Source organism: Doryrhamphus excisus, linkage group LG8 (assembly GCF_037039965.1).
Source record: "Doryrhamphus excisus strain RoL-2023G ecotype Guam linkage group LG8, RoL_Dexc_Guam_v1.1, whole genome shotgun sequence".
NCBI classification, from domain to species: domain Eukaryota; kingdom Metazoa; phylum Chordata; class Actinopteri; order Syngnathiformes; family Syngnathidae; genus Doryrhamphus; species Doryrhamphus excisus.
In genome coordinates this window covers 7,769,708-7,783,629 of record NC_136364.1, presented here as the reverse complement: position 1 = coordinate 7,783,629, position 13,922 = coordinate 7,769,708, and the positions used below count along the sequence as shown (strand labels likewise).

The 13,922-nt window shown below is 42.2% G+C and overlaps 1 protein-coding gene across 3 annotated transcripts in view; it reads right to left on the bottom strand.

Moving 5' to 3' along the window:
* Positions 1-13,922, bottom strand: part of LOC131134296 (cell adhesion molecule 2) — a 114,133-nt gene that overhangs the window by 30,564 nt on the left and 69,647 nt on the right. The window contains exon 2 of one of the 3 annotated variants that reach the window (XM_058079412.2): positions 7,368-7,394. The exons of the other annotated variants lie outside the window; for them this stretch is intronic. Coding sequence (XP_057935395.2) covers positions 7,368-7,394 — 27 coding nt within the window. The remainder of the gene's footprint in view (positions 1-7,367; positions 7,395-13,922) is intronic. 3 annotated transcript variants of the gene reach the window in all.

Sequence of the window (13,922 nt, the reverse complement as noted above, 5' to 3'; positions counted from 1 at the left end):
GCTCTTCAAGGAAATCACAATAACAAGTTTTAAAATAACTTGCTGCGTTCCCTCAAGTTCATCTCCCGCGAGAGCAGACACAGATGAAAAGTGCAGAGTGAGAATATTTTTGGCTCCTGTCGGTGACACTTTCTATCACCTCTTTAGCGACATACTGTAGACTTCTCTCAGGGCACTTTTAGCCATCGCCACTGGACTCCTCTCATTGTCTGGGAAGACATTTGGCCTCTCTTCTGGGCAGCCTTCCTCTGGGAAACCAACTAGCTCATAACCATATAAATTAAGTCCTCAAGAGTTCATCCTCATGACTAGATAGGACAGCTCTAGGGTCTGAGCTCGTTCGCAACAAGATAAAAACAGGTCCTCACTACTTCATGCTCATGACTAGATAGGACAGCTCCAGGGTCCTAGCGAGTTCATAACTAGATAAAAACAGGTCCTCACTACTTCATGCTCATGACTAGATAGGACAGTTCTCGGGTCCTGGTTAGTTCACAACAAGATAAAAACAGGTCCTCACTACTTCATGCTCATGACTAGATAGGACAGCTACAGTAGTTGTCGCTAGTTCACAACTAGATAGGACAACTCTCATGGCCCCAACCACGGTATGCTCATGACTCGATAGGACAGCTCCATTAATACTAGCTAACAACTAGATAGGACCACAGTAGTAGTCCCAGCTGGTTCAGAACTAGATAAAGCAGGTCTAGTTGTTCTAACTGGTTCATGCTCATGACTAGATAGGACAGCTCCAGTATTTTCCACTAGGTCATGACTGGATAAGACAACTCTTGTGGTCCTAACCAGTTTATGCTCATGAGTAGATAGGACAGCTCTCAGGTCCTAGCTAGTTCACAACAAGATAAAAAAGGTCCTCACTACTTCATGCTCATGACTCGATAGGACAGCTCTAGGGTCCTAGCTAGTTCACAACAAAATACAAACAGGTCCTCACTACTTCATGCTCATGACAAGATAGGACAGCTCTCGGGTCCTAGCTAGGTCACAACAAGATAAAAACAGGTCCTCACTACTTCATGCTCATGACTAGATAGGACAGCTCTAGGGTCCTAGCGAGTTCATAACTAGATAAAAACAGGTCCTCACTACTTCGTGCTCATGACTAGATAGGACAGCCACAGTAGTTGTCGCTAGTTCACAACTAGATAGGACAACTCTCGTGGCTCCAACCACGGTATGCTCATGACTTGATCGGACAGCTCCATTAATACTAGCTAACAACTAGATAGGACCACAGTAGTAGTCCCAGCTGGTTCAGAACTAGATAAAGCAGGTCTAGTTGTTCTAACTGGTTCATGCTCATGACTAGATAGGACAGCTCCAGTATTTTCCACTAGGTCATGACTGGATAAGACAACTCTTGTGGTCCTAACCAGTTTATGCTCATGAGTAGATAGGACAGCTCCAGAGTCCTAGCTAGTTCACAACTACACTAGATAATACAGATCTAGTAGTCCTAACTAGTTCATACCAATAACTAGATAGGACAACTACTGCAGTCCTATCCAGTTTATAGTCATGACTAGATAGGAAAGCTCTAGTAGTACTAGGCAGTTCATGCTTACAACTAGATTGAACACTTCTTGTAGTCCTTGCTAGGTCACAACTAGATAGGACAGCTCTAGGGCCTTTGCATCTTTGCTAGTACATCCATGTTGGTAAGCAGGCTACCTGCTGGTTCATGGATAATGACATAGGAATATGAACAAGATGGGGGATGGTGTCAAACAATAGAGAGAACTATTACGAGGAGCTATTCAGATAAGTGTAAAAAATGTTTGTTGGTACAGCCATGTTAGCTAGCATGCTACTTCCTGGTTCATGAAAAAGCACCTAAGATGCAATAAATACATTTGCATGATAATGACTAAATTAGTTTCCAAAGAAAAGAGTTTGGAATATTCTTTATTTAAAAAAAAAGTCGAGTTAAGTTTTTCATGGATGCATTTGAGGACACAACCGTCAGTCGACAGGCCTTGCGACAAAGTGACCCTGTAGCGCTACATCCATTTTAATCAGCGTTCTCTGTCAAAGGTGTGTCCAGCGTGTGTATTGATGGCGTCGATGAGGACTTTGCCAGCAGCCATCCTCCGACCTTTTGGCCCGTGAGGAGCGCCGACGCAGCGTTAGCACCGCAGGAACGCCTCTTGGCCTTTCTGAGCCCGGTCTCAAGATGAAAGATGAGTGAATTTTGCTGTCAGGACACCCGCTGGATGCCAAAGAACCCCACACGGCAACGCTACACCCCCTGGACCTGCTCAGGCTGCTCAATCCATATGGTCCACGACATCCATCATTAACAAACATGAGTGAGCCTCTTGAACCTGCGCAAAAGCGAGTATATAGCGTGCAACGCCGACAGGTGAGTTATCATGTAATATGAACCCACAAAGAAACATCTTCAATGATATTCCTTTCTCAGGAATTTATCTTTAACCTTCCGTTTAACCTTCACTCCCGCACACTTCACCAAGGTTTGAATCTTTTATATCACCACCAGGCTGCAAATAAGGATATTCTCCACTTCTAATGAAATCTATTACTCCTCCACTGGCCGCCGAGGAAACATTCTTTCTCCTCGTTTGACAAACACGGACCCTGAAAGCAATTTCACACGGCTAACAGCTGCCCTGTTTAAAGACCATCGCAGGCTCCTTCATGTAACCGAGGTACAATGAATACTTTCTTGGGAAAGACCAAAGAACATCCGCCACACATTCTTGAACACAATGACAGACAGCATCACCTGTAATCAGGCTGTCTTGATAATGGCTACCTGTCACACCAAGATGGAGACCGTCATTTTTTATTATAGCATTTACGTCTTCTTGCTGCCACCATCCACAGCAACAAAAGCGACACGTTAGCGTTGACCTTTTCTGAGGAGGAAAATGAACACGCAGAACGGTTCATATCAAATAAACAGTATTCACCATCATGATAAATTGTACATGTACACATGTCCCATATTATCATCTTTTTCACGGTCAGAGGTGACAACAGTGTATTGTTAGCGTTTTATGTGTATGTGTAGCTTTAATGCTAATGAGCTGGGTGTGTCTCCAAGAAGCGCTATTGTGTAATTGAACCATTTTGGACATATACAATGTATCTCTTTCTCAGTGTAACAGATACCATAGCACTAGCATAGCTATGTGATGCTACAGTGCTAACATTACACTCACATTTCACATTTTAACAGCAGCAGCATGCTAACTTAGCCTGTTCATTGAAGAAATACTAAAATTACACCTGACCGACAGTTGGCAGAGCTCCAAGCTGCATTTTAAAATCTGTAGTGAAGCCTACTTTTTTTCCAAAGCTGTGGGAGAAGCAGGTTTAGATGGACTGTATTCGACGTTGAGATTTTGTATGTCAGGATTACAGCAGAGTCGTAAGCATTGTGGTCACTGGTCACACAGTCAGGAGGTCAGGAAGACCTGGGTTTGATTCTATGCTTGGGCATCTCTCTGTGGAGTTTGCATCTTCTCCCCATGTGTGGAGTACTCCAGTATCTTCCCACAATCCAAAAACAAAACCTGTCTTCGGCCTTTGAGACAGTTGACCACAACATCCTAGCAAACAGACTAGAAGACCTGGTTGGGATTCTTTGCTGGTGTACCTCACTGGCAGAGGTTTTAATGAGTCTGCCAACCATACAATGTCAGAGCCCGGAAATGTACTGTGTGGCGTCCCACAGGGCTCAACCCTAAGCCCCATTCTGTTTTTATTTTATGTCCTACCTCTTGGTCGGATAATACAGCAGTTCAGTGATGTTTCCTACCATTTTTCTGCCGATGACCTTCAGTTGTACTGCTCATTTAAACCTTCTGAGGCCCACAAGTTGACCTCCTTAATCAACTGCCTGAAGCAAGTGAAGCAGCGGTTAAATGAAAAACCAAAAAAACTGAAAAACCAAGATACTTGTTATTGCCCAAGTTTGCTGCTATCCCTTTGGTTAAATAGCATTTAGGTGACCTCAGCCTTTTGGCTAAAACAAAACTGAGGAACGAGTCATGTCTTCTAAACACTATTCCACGATAGCGACAAGGATGTAAAGTATTATACATCTTATAGAAAACAACTTCGGCAGCGGAGTTGATAATGGCAGCACTGTGACGGCTTGACGCGGGCACATATTCATCAGGTGCTGCTTGAAGTCAACATCGTGTCGCCTTCACTGACCTTCTGTGACAGCCAAAGAGGAACAACACGCATTATTCCTAAATTGTCCCAATAACGAGGGAAAGGTCATATTTGTCACCAGCAGCCATCCCTCACGCTGACACAAACGTTGTTAAGTCGCCTTCCAATAACGCTCCCCCCACGCTAAGAGCTATTCCTCTCCTTGATTGGAAAGATTTAACAAGTCTTTAACGCAACGCTGGCTAATTAGCACTAAATCTCCCTCTGATCCATTAGCGGGGGGAGCTAATGGCTAAATTACCTGTCCAAAGTGAGGCATGTCTGCTAACTTTTACATCTTCAACTCACTCAAGCTGCTCGGCACACTTCAAAATCTGAAGGGCGAAATACGAGGACTTCCCATATCCCGCTGATCCCGTTATGGAGAATCCATATGTAATTACGGTAAAAGCAAAGGCTGTGATAGCTTTGATTAATAATGTTCTCCTTGTCCCTTCTCTTCTTGGCCTCTTTGCAGCGTTCCCAAGTGTGACTGCTGGCAGCCCACACGTGGAATCAAGTCAATCAAGTCAGATTTGGGAATAGTCAGAATTGGCCCAACTTTGCCCAACAAAAGCTGACGATTAGTTCCATGTTTCTCAATCCCATTCAACCCATCCGACAAAACCTAGCTAGTGCATTCAGGACACGGTGGCGATCCATGGACACGATGCAAAACAGTCCGGATTTCCTTCATTCTACACTTTCAGCCACAGAAAATGATTCCGCATTTCTCAACCAGTCCAAACCATTCCAATGTCCAAATCTTCAGCTCATTCATCTATTTTGTAAATAAAATTTTAAAAATTCTACATTTTCTATCCAGCATTTCAGTTCAGCTTCAGCATTCGTACACAATTACTACTCAAATTGCCTTCTCGAGTTATTTGAGAAATCAAATTCTAAAACTGGGCGGCACGAGTGGTTAGCGTGCAGACCTCACAGCTAGGAGACCAGGGTTCAATTCCACCCTGGGCCATCTCTGTGTGGAGTTTGCATGTTCGCCCCGTGCATGCGTGGGTTTTCTCCGGGTACTCCGGTTTCTTCCCACATTCCAAAAACATGCTAGGTTAATTGGCCACTCCAAATTGTCCATAGGTATGAATGTGAGTGTGAATGGTTGTTTGTCTATATGTGCCCTGTGATTGGCTGGCCACCAGTCCAGGGTGTACCCCGCCTCTCGCCCGAAGACAGCTGGGATAGGCTCCAGCACCCCCCGCGATCCTCGTGAGGAAAAGCGGTAGAAAATGAATGAATGAAATTCTAAAACCCATCCAATTCTAACCAATTCAACATCACACAGGAAATTCTGCAAATAAAATTTGCGCTTCTGAGTTTCAGAAGTGGCCTTTAAGATCGCATGTCTTCTGCAGTGAACGGGTTTTGATCTTATAAATCTTAAGCAAGTTTGATCAAGTGTTGAATTACGACAGCTTCTGCTTGGACGCTAGCATGTTGAAAAAAGCATCTAATTCACAGGAGCTGACAAGTGATGTTGGGAACACCGTGGGTGGGATTGCAAGGTTTATAGTCTGTCTTCCTGTGTAAATATCCCATGTTACAATGTGGACACCTGTGGCTTATAGATAAGTGTGGCCTATATATGTATCTTTTAAAATTTGGTGGTTGCAACTAATATTCAGGTGCGATTAATGGTCCAGCATTTACGGCAACTACGTTAAACTGATTAAATGTATGTCAAGTCAAAAACTAATGAAAAAAAACAAACAACAAATGAATCTTTGCTATCTTGGTGAAAATGGAGCTATTCAGTTTCAGCAATTTCTACACAAACCGTGTAGTGATGTGGGATGTCGGTCCAATAAATAAAGATCAGCAGGCCCCAAATGGGGCCTCGGGCCACACTTTGGACACTTTTACGTGAAAATAGCCGTGTCAAAATTGCAATTATCAGCATGCGCTGTTTATCAATTAAGGCTTCCGTCAGTAATGACTTGAGATGAGGCCATGTTGTGCATGCTCGCGTGCTTTTTAATGACTTCATTAAAATGTTAAAGAGGTCATTATAGAAGACAGGAAAAAAACAACAGCACTTGCCCCCCCCCCTCCAAATAAAGTTTTCAGGACAGTAACTGCGCTCCACTCAGGTGCTTCTCTGCAAACTCCTCCCCTGTGATTTGACACAGTGTTTTGGGGGAGGACGGGCAATAAATATCCCTCTGTGGAGGAAAAAGGGGGGGGGGGGGTGTCTTCTTGTGCAGGAAACAATGACAATAACAATGTACCCACTATGGAAAGTGGCTCAACTACTGCGTTGTGTCCTGGTCAACTAGAGGACATGATGATTAATGTAATACTGTAATACTGTACTGTGTATCATATACTGTATGCAGACTACAGTATATGCACATGAATACTGTTAATATACACATTACTCCGGTTTCCTCCCACATTCCAAAAACATGCTAGGTTAATTGGCGACTCCAAATTGTCCATAGGTATGAATGTGAGTGTGAATGGTTGTTTGTCTATATGTGCCCTGTGATTGGCTGGCCACCAGTCCAGGGTGTACCCCGCCTCTCGCCCGAAGACAGCTGGGATAGGCTCCAGCACCCCCGCGACCCTTGTGAGGAAAAAGCGATAGAAAATGAATGAATGAATGATACAAATTTTTTTTTATTACATTTGAGAAAAAAATGTTAATGAAAAATGTAGTAAGTAAAAAAAAAAGTTTTTGCCCCCAGTTGTGTAACTTGTAACAACATTTGCATGCATAATTCGGCTGAAATTATACTTCAAATATCAGCTGTACAACACAGGACAAATCATGACTTCTTTGGGGTAAAATGGACCAACGTGAAGGTCGGCTGGGAAGAATCAATGTGAGGAAAGCCAATAAAAAAAACACTTCCCAGTGTCCTTGAACCACAAGCACCAACAAACCCCCCCACCCTCCACCAGAGCGTGGCTCCCTGCTGTGCGGCCTGACATGCACGCTCATACGGTACGTGAGCAAAGAAATAACAGTAGAGAGCAGAAAAAGATGCTTTGCCACGAGCGCCGTATGCTAATACTGCCTTGCCGGCGGAGGGTTGGGGGGTGGGGGGGATAAAGGCCAAGGCACACGGCACACACTTTATTGGGAGCGCCGAGTGCAACATAAATCATGTAGCAAGAAAATGGAGGCAATAACTCACCTTTAGGTTTGCTTTTTGTCCCTTCCACTGATAGCATGAGGGGGGGCAAAGCGAGAAAACAGGAAGTTAGAGGACAGAAAGACAGTGATAATTATCTGGCCAGGAGGAAAGGTATATTTAATGTAGTACAAACGTCTTAGCAGACACAAAAAACACTTTACATAAACACTGATGTATTGTTTTTCCAATACCTTTTAATTTCACATTTTTAATGAAAAAATACATTCTCCACATAAATAATAATTTTGTCAATGATTGATATTGAAGTATTAGTGCTGTAAAAGAGAGGGGGGAAATGAGGGAATTAAAGTGATAAGCAGTCAACACAAAAATTCAAAAGTTAATCATGTATTATATATTTACTTATTACTCTTATTTCCATCACACTTAATGTTATGCACTCCAATTGCCTTTGAATAACTGTATATAATATAGCCTATATAAAGCCAATAAAAAAAGTGAATATGAAGTGTACAGTGCTGCACCACTGTATTCAAATGTATTATTATTTTATCTTTTATTTATATATTATTGAAATATTAAACAATACAAGTATATAATAATATGAATAATTTTAATTATTGAAATGTAAGTATTTGTGCTCTAAAAGGGTTTAGAAAATTACAAAAGGCGAGTATTAAGGGAATTACTATGTATAGTACAGCATCAGTTGTTATTTTTATCTTTATTTTTCACATTGTTTGAATATTCGACATAACTACATAATATTGTCAATGAAGTGTAAATATTAGTGCTCTAAAAGGGAGTAAAGGTGAGAATGAAGGGAATTAAAGTGAAAAGTACATCACTCTTTATGTTCATATATTCCCCCAATCCCTTCTCATTCAGGGAAAACATTCCCAAATGACATTCTTTGTGAGTGAAAGTGATCCCAAAAGCCAATGTTGAACACATTATCCTGCAGGACACGCACTTCCTTATGCTAGAAAAGACACTTTTCCCATTCATCATTATTCAGCATAATCCCTATCTGTACGCTTTGCATTTTTGTGAGGAGCACTCTGATCGACATACTTAATCTTCTTATACGACCTCCTCGTAAAACCAGAAATATGTGAATGAGAATATTGAAAATCCAAGCGTGCGCTGAAGGGGAGGGGAGAAAAAAAAAAGTCATTTTCCAAGATAGTGTTTAAAAATGATGACTTCCTTCCTCATTCAGTCTGTTTGGATTAGTCGTGCATTTAATTACTGTTGTAATGAAGTTAGCGGAAAATGACTTGAAACGCTAAGTGCTAGCATATTTACCATGACAAACAACCCTGCAGTGTGTTAAATACGACAAGCTTTTTCTAGTATAGTTGAATATCTGTATGGCATGCTCGCTTATTGTTGGAAGACTTAGCTAAGCATTGCTAGCTTAGCGTGCAAACCATGTTTGTATTTTGTATTTGTATATATTTGTATTTTTTAGCATATAATATTGTTGTTAATTTGTGTTATATTTCTACACCAGTAGAGAATCATAGAATCATGGGATGTATGATCTATGTGTTGCTATGTTAGCATGTTTGGCTATTTTAAACATGCTGGCAGTGATGTTAGCATAACACCTGGAGTACAAAGTAATGATCAAAACATTACAGTACAAACATTATTTCTATTCCATCCATCTTTCATTCATTCATTTCTACCGCTTTTTCCTCACGAGAGTCGCGGGGTGCTGGAGCCTATCCCAGCTGTATTTGGGCGTGAGGCGGGGTACACCCTGGACTGGTCGCCAGCCAATCACAGGGCACATATAGACAAACAACCATTCACACTCACATTCATACCTATGGACAATTTGTAGTCGCCAATTAACCTAGCATGTTTTTGGAATGTGGGAGGAAACCGGAGTACCCGGAGAAAACCCACACATGCACGGGGAGAACATGCAAACTCCACACAGGGTGGAATTGAACCCTGGTCTCCTAGCTGTGAGGTCTGCGTGCTAACCACGCGTCTGCCGTGCCGCCCCTCCATCCATCTTATTCTGCTTATTTGAGGTCAGGTCACGGGGGATCCCAAGGTCAGTGGAGAGACATAGTCTCTCCAACGTGTCACAGGTCTTCCCCGAGGCCTCCTACTGGTCAGACAAATCCGGAACACCTCCCCAGGGAGGTGACCGGGGGGAATGCTGACCAGACACCCAAGTCACCTTATCTGGCAGCGCATCTAGCGGCGTTTATCCCGTTTATCTCACGTTATCTCTAAGGGAGAGTCCAGCCACCCTACTGACAAAACCTTGTCCTTTCAGGCCCTACCAAAAGATCATGACCACAGGTTAGGGTAGCAACGTAGCGGGACTGGTGAATTCAGAGCTTTGCCTGTGGCCTCAGCTCCCTTTTCACCATAACAGACCGTTGCAGGGTACACCTCACTGCAGATGCCACACCAATCCGACTTACAATCTCATGTTTTATCCTTCCCGATGTACTTCAACTCCTCCATTTGGGGCAGGATCTCATCCTCAACCCAGAGATGGCAATGCACCCTTTTCTGGGTGAGAACCATGGACTCGGACTTGGAGCTGCTGATTCTCAACCCAGCCGCTTCACACTTGGCTTAGAACTGTTTCAGTGAGAGTTGAATATCGCGGCCTGATGAGGCCAGCAGGAACACATCATCTGCAAAAAGCAGGGACCCAATCCCGCAGCCGCCAAACCGGATCCCCTCAACTCCTGGGCTTTTGTCCATAAAAGTCCTGAACGGTACCTGTGACATCAGCCGGCCCTTGCAATACCTTCCCCAAGTCCACGAAACACATGTGGACTGGTTGGGACCGGTTGCTGAGAGTATAGAGTTGGTCCGGACCACACTACTCCTCCAGACTCTGACATTCAATCTGGTGGATCCTCCTCTCCAGATTCCCTGAACATACCTTACCAGAAAGGCTTAGGGTGCTCAGGGCAGCTCTGATCAGTAGGAGGCCTCGGGGAAGACCCCGGCCACGTTGGAGAGACTATGTCTCTCAACTGGTCTGGGAATGCCACAGGATCTAGACAAAGTAGTCGGAGACAGGGAGGTCTGGTCTTGCCTGCTAAATGTTGGTTTATGTGTGACTCATCTGCGAGTTCTGCCAAATGATGTCACTTTTTCAAACACGCCCCTCCATGTGGCATTCGTGTGGGCCAGACTGTCCACACCATGGACCTAGGAAATTCTCTAACTGAAAAACATATTTGTATTTGGTGTGCATGAACAAAAGTCCTGTGTGGTTTTCAGCCATGTTCAGCACACCTTTGGTAAGCACATTCTCCTGCCAGAGTACAAGTCCCTGCGGTGTTAAAGGACAAGGGGACCACCTTCTCTTCCTTTTCTGCCGCAGCAGCAAATAAATACATGCACAAAGGGTCGCCATGTTGGAAGGATGAATGGCAAACTGCTTCTGCTCGAGTTTAGTACCGTGGTAGACCATGTGTTTTCCATACACTGCAGTTTGGGAGCAGACACGGCACGGAGTAAAGAGGCATGGCTTCTCGGGCGGATTTCTGTGCGGCTCGTTCGTGCGGAAAGTATAACCCAGCCTTTAGGCTGCTGTCCCTGCAAGCCAACCTTGGATAAGTGAAAAAGGATGGATGGGTGTCATCCTCCTAAGATAAGCAGGCCATCAATGAATTTAGTTACAAGTGGATCCTGTGTCCAATATTATAGTTAGCATGTAGAAATAGGTTGGGACGCTATATTTTCATGTCATAAAGTGTATTATACATCAAGATATAATTAAAAGCTGGTGAATTTGACATTTTACAGGCAGTCGTAAAAAATAATTTTGGGGGAAAAAAATCTAAAAATTCCTCTGTTAGCATGTTTCATTCCAGACCGTTCTACAGTGTTAGCAGATAATTTGTTTGATGTGTGGTAGCATAAAAAACAAAACAAAAAAGAAGTCAGGAAGACAGGGAAAAGAAAACAGCACTACCTTCCGTTAGGCTAGTTAACTAGCATAACGTTTCTTAAACAATGCTATGTTAGCATGCTAGCCTGTTTTATTCCAGACCGTTCTACAGTTTTGGTTTGTTAGCAGATAATTACTTTGTGGTGCCGTAAAAAATCAGCACTACCTTTTGTTAGACTAGTTAACTAGCATAACGTTTCTTAAACATTGCTATGTTAGCATGCTAGCATGTTTCATTCCAGACTGTTGTGCAGTTTTGGCTTGTTAGCAGATAATTACTTTGTGGTGCTGTAGAATTAAAAAAAAGTCAGGAAAAAATCAGCACTACTTTCTGTTAGGCTAGTTAACTAGCATAACGTTTCTTAAACATTGCTATGTTAGCATGGTTGCATGTTTCATTCCAGACCGTTCTACAATGTTAGCAGATAATTCATTTGATGTGGGGTAGCATTAAAAAACAAAACCAAAAAGAAGTCAGGAAGACAGGGAAAAAAATCAGCACTACCTTCTGTTAGGCTAGTTAACTAGCATAACGTTTCTTAAACATTGCTATGTTAGCATGCTAGCATGTTTTATTCTAGACCGTTCTACAGTGTTAGCAGATAATTCGTTTGATGTGTGGTAGCATAAAAAACAAAACAAAAAAGAAGTCAGGAAGACGGAAAAAATCAGTACTACCTTTTGTTAGGCTAGTTAACTAGCATAACGTTTCTTAAACAATGCTATGTTAGCATGCTAGCCTGTTTTATTCCAGAACGTTCTACAGTTTTGGTTTGTTAGCAGATAATTACTTTGTGGTGCCGTAAAAAATCAGCACTACCTTTTGTTAGACTAGTTAACTAGCATAACGTTTCTTAAACATTGCTATGTTAGCATGCTAGCATGTTTCATTCCAGACTGTTGTGCAGTTTTGGCTTGTTAGCAGATAATTACTTTGTGGTGCTGTAGAATTAAAAAAAAGAGTCAGGAAAAAATCAGCACTACTTTCTGTTAGGCTAGTTAACTAGCATAACGTTTCTTAAACATTGCTATGTTAGCATGCTAGCATGTTTTATTCTAGACCGTTCTACAGTGTTAGCAGATAATTCGTTTGATGTGTGGTAGCATAAAAAACAAAACAAAAAAGAAGTCAGGAAGACGGAAAAAATCAGTACTACCTTTTGTTAGGCTAGTTAACTAGCATAACGTTTCTTAAACATTGCTATGTTAGCATGCTCGCATGTTTAAATCCAGACTGTTCTGCAGTGTTGGTTTGTTAGCAGATAATTACTTTGTGGTGCCGTAGATTTAAAAGAAAAAAAAATCAGAACTACCTTCTGTTCCTGTGATTGAAATGTTTGTTTTGGACATTGTTAGCATTCCCCTGCCAGTTAGGCTAGCTGCTCGGCACTCCGAAAGCAATATAGAAGGTCGCCCCTCTCTTTTTTTTGGACTTAAATGAAAAGGAAACAATGAGAGAGTGTTTGTACAGCATTATTAGCGGAATAATTCTCTGCACTCAGTCAAAGCTAATTGTTGAAAGCCAATATTTAACGGATGATGTTCCGTGTGAGTGAAGAAAGAGTTGAAGTTTAAAGTGCTGCCAGTGGAAATGTTTCCTAATGTGCTGCATGTACTCGTCTATTCATCACTCGGCCCAGAACAAGAGTCACGGCTTTCCGACAGGAGATTGATGTTCCGATGAAGCTAGCGCCAACGCTACAATACACCGACCCGCGACATCTATTACCTTTTGTTGTTGTTGTTTTCTTTCCTCCAGCCTTGAACTTTAGCGACCGCGCTTAAATCAAATCTTTGTTTTTTGGGGATTTGTTTGCCTCTGGCTCTACCTTTTTAAGACGCAGCATTTGGGACTCAAATGGCCTTTTTGACAGCGGCTGTAATAAGATGTTGTCCGTAAATCACCGTGAAGGATTCATACCTGCGCTTTGGTATTAAAAAGGCACACATTGGCTTATGTCACGTTCAAAACAAACACAGCCCGGACCTCAATTTTATATTTATTGTGCTTTCATAGCCTTGTCCTTTCAAAGGATGCAGGCTTTGGCAGGATAAATGTGAGGCACAAAAGGACGGCTATTATTCAGGTCATTGTGACTCGTACATCCATAACTTTCCTTAAACGTCTCATAATAACAAGGACAGCGCTGCCAAGGCCCAACTATAATGCCTGATAGCGGTACAACACTGGCGTCTAGCTAAGCGACAATGCGATGCACTTGACAGTCCTTGCTGTTCCACTTGAGCCCTGTAGATGTCAGTATTGTCAGTCTCAAACTGTCCAAACGGGTCTCGTGAAGATAAAAAAAGACATTTCTGTCACACGTGACCAGCGACAAATCTCAAGCTGCAACAATGAATCAACTATTGATCAATTATCCAATTAATCTATTTTGTTGTTCGATTAAAGGCTTTTTGATTGAAAAATCATCACAATTCAGCCTCTTAAATGTGCATATTTTTTTTTATTTCTTGATAAGCTACAACAGTTAATCGATGGTTAATCAATTATCCAATTAATTAATAATGGCCTTTGATTAATCATTTTTTTAAAGGTAAATATCCTCTGATTTCAACCTTTGAAATGTGAATACTATTACATTTCTTCAGCGATGCAACAATTAATCAATTATCCAAATAATTGACAACTATAT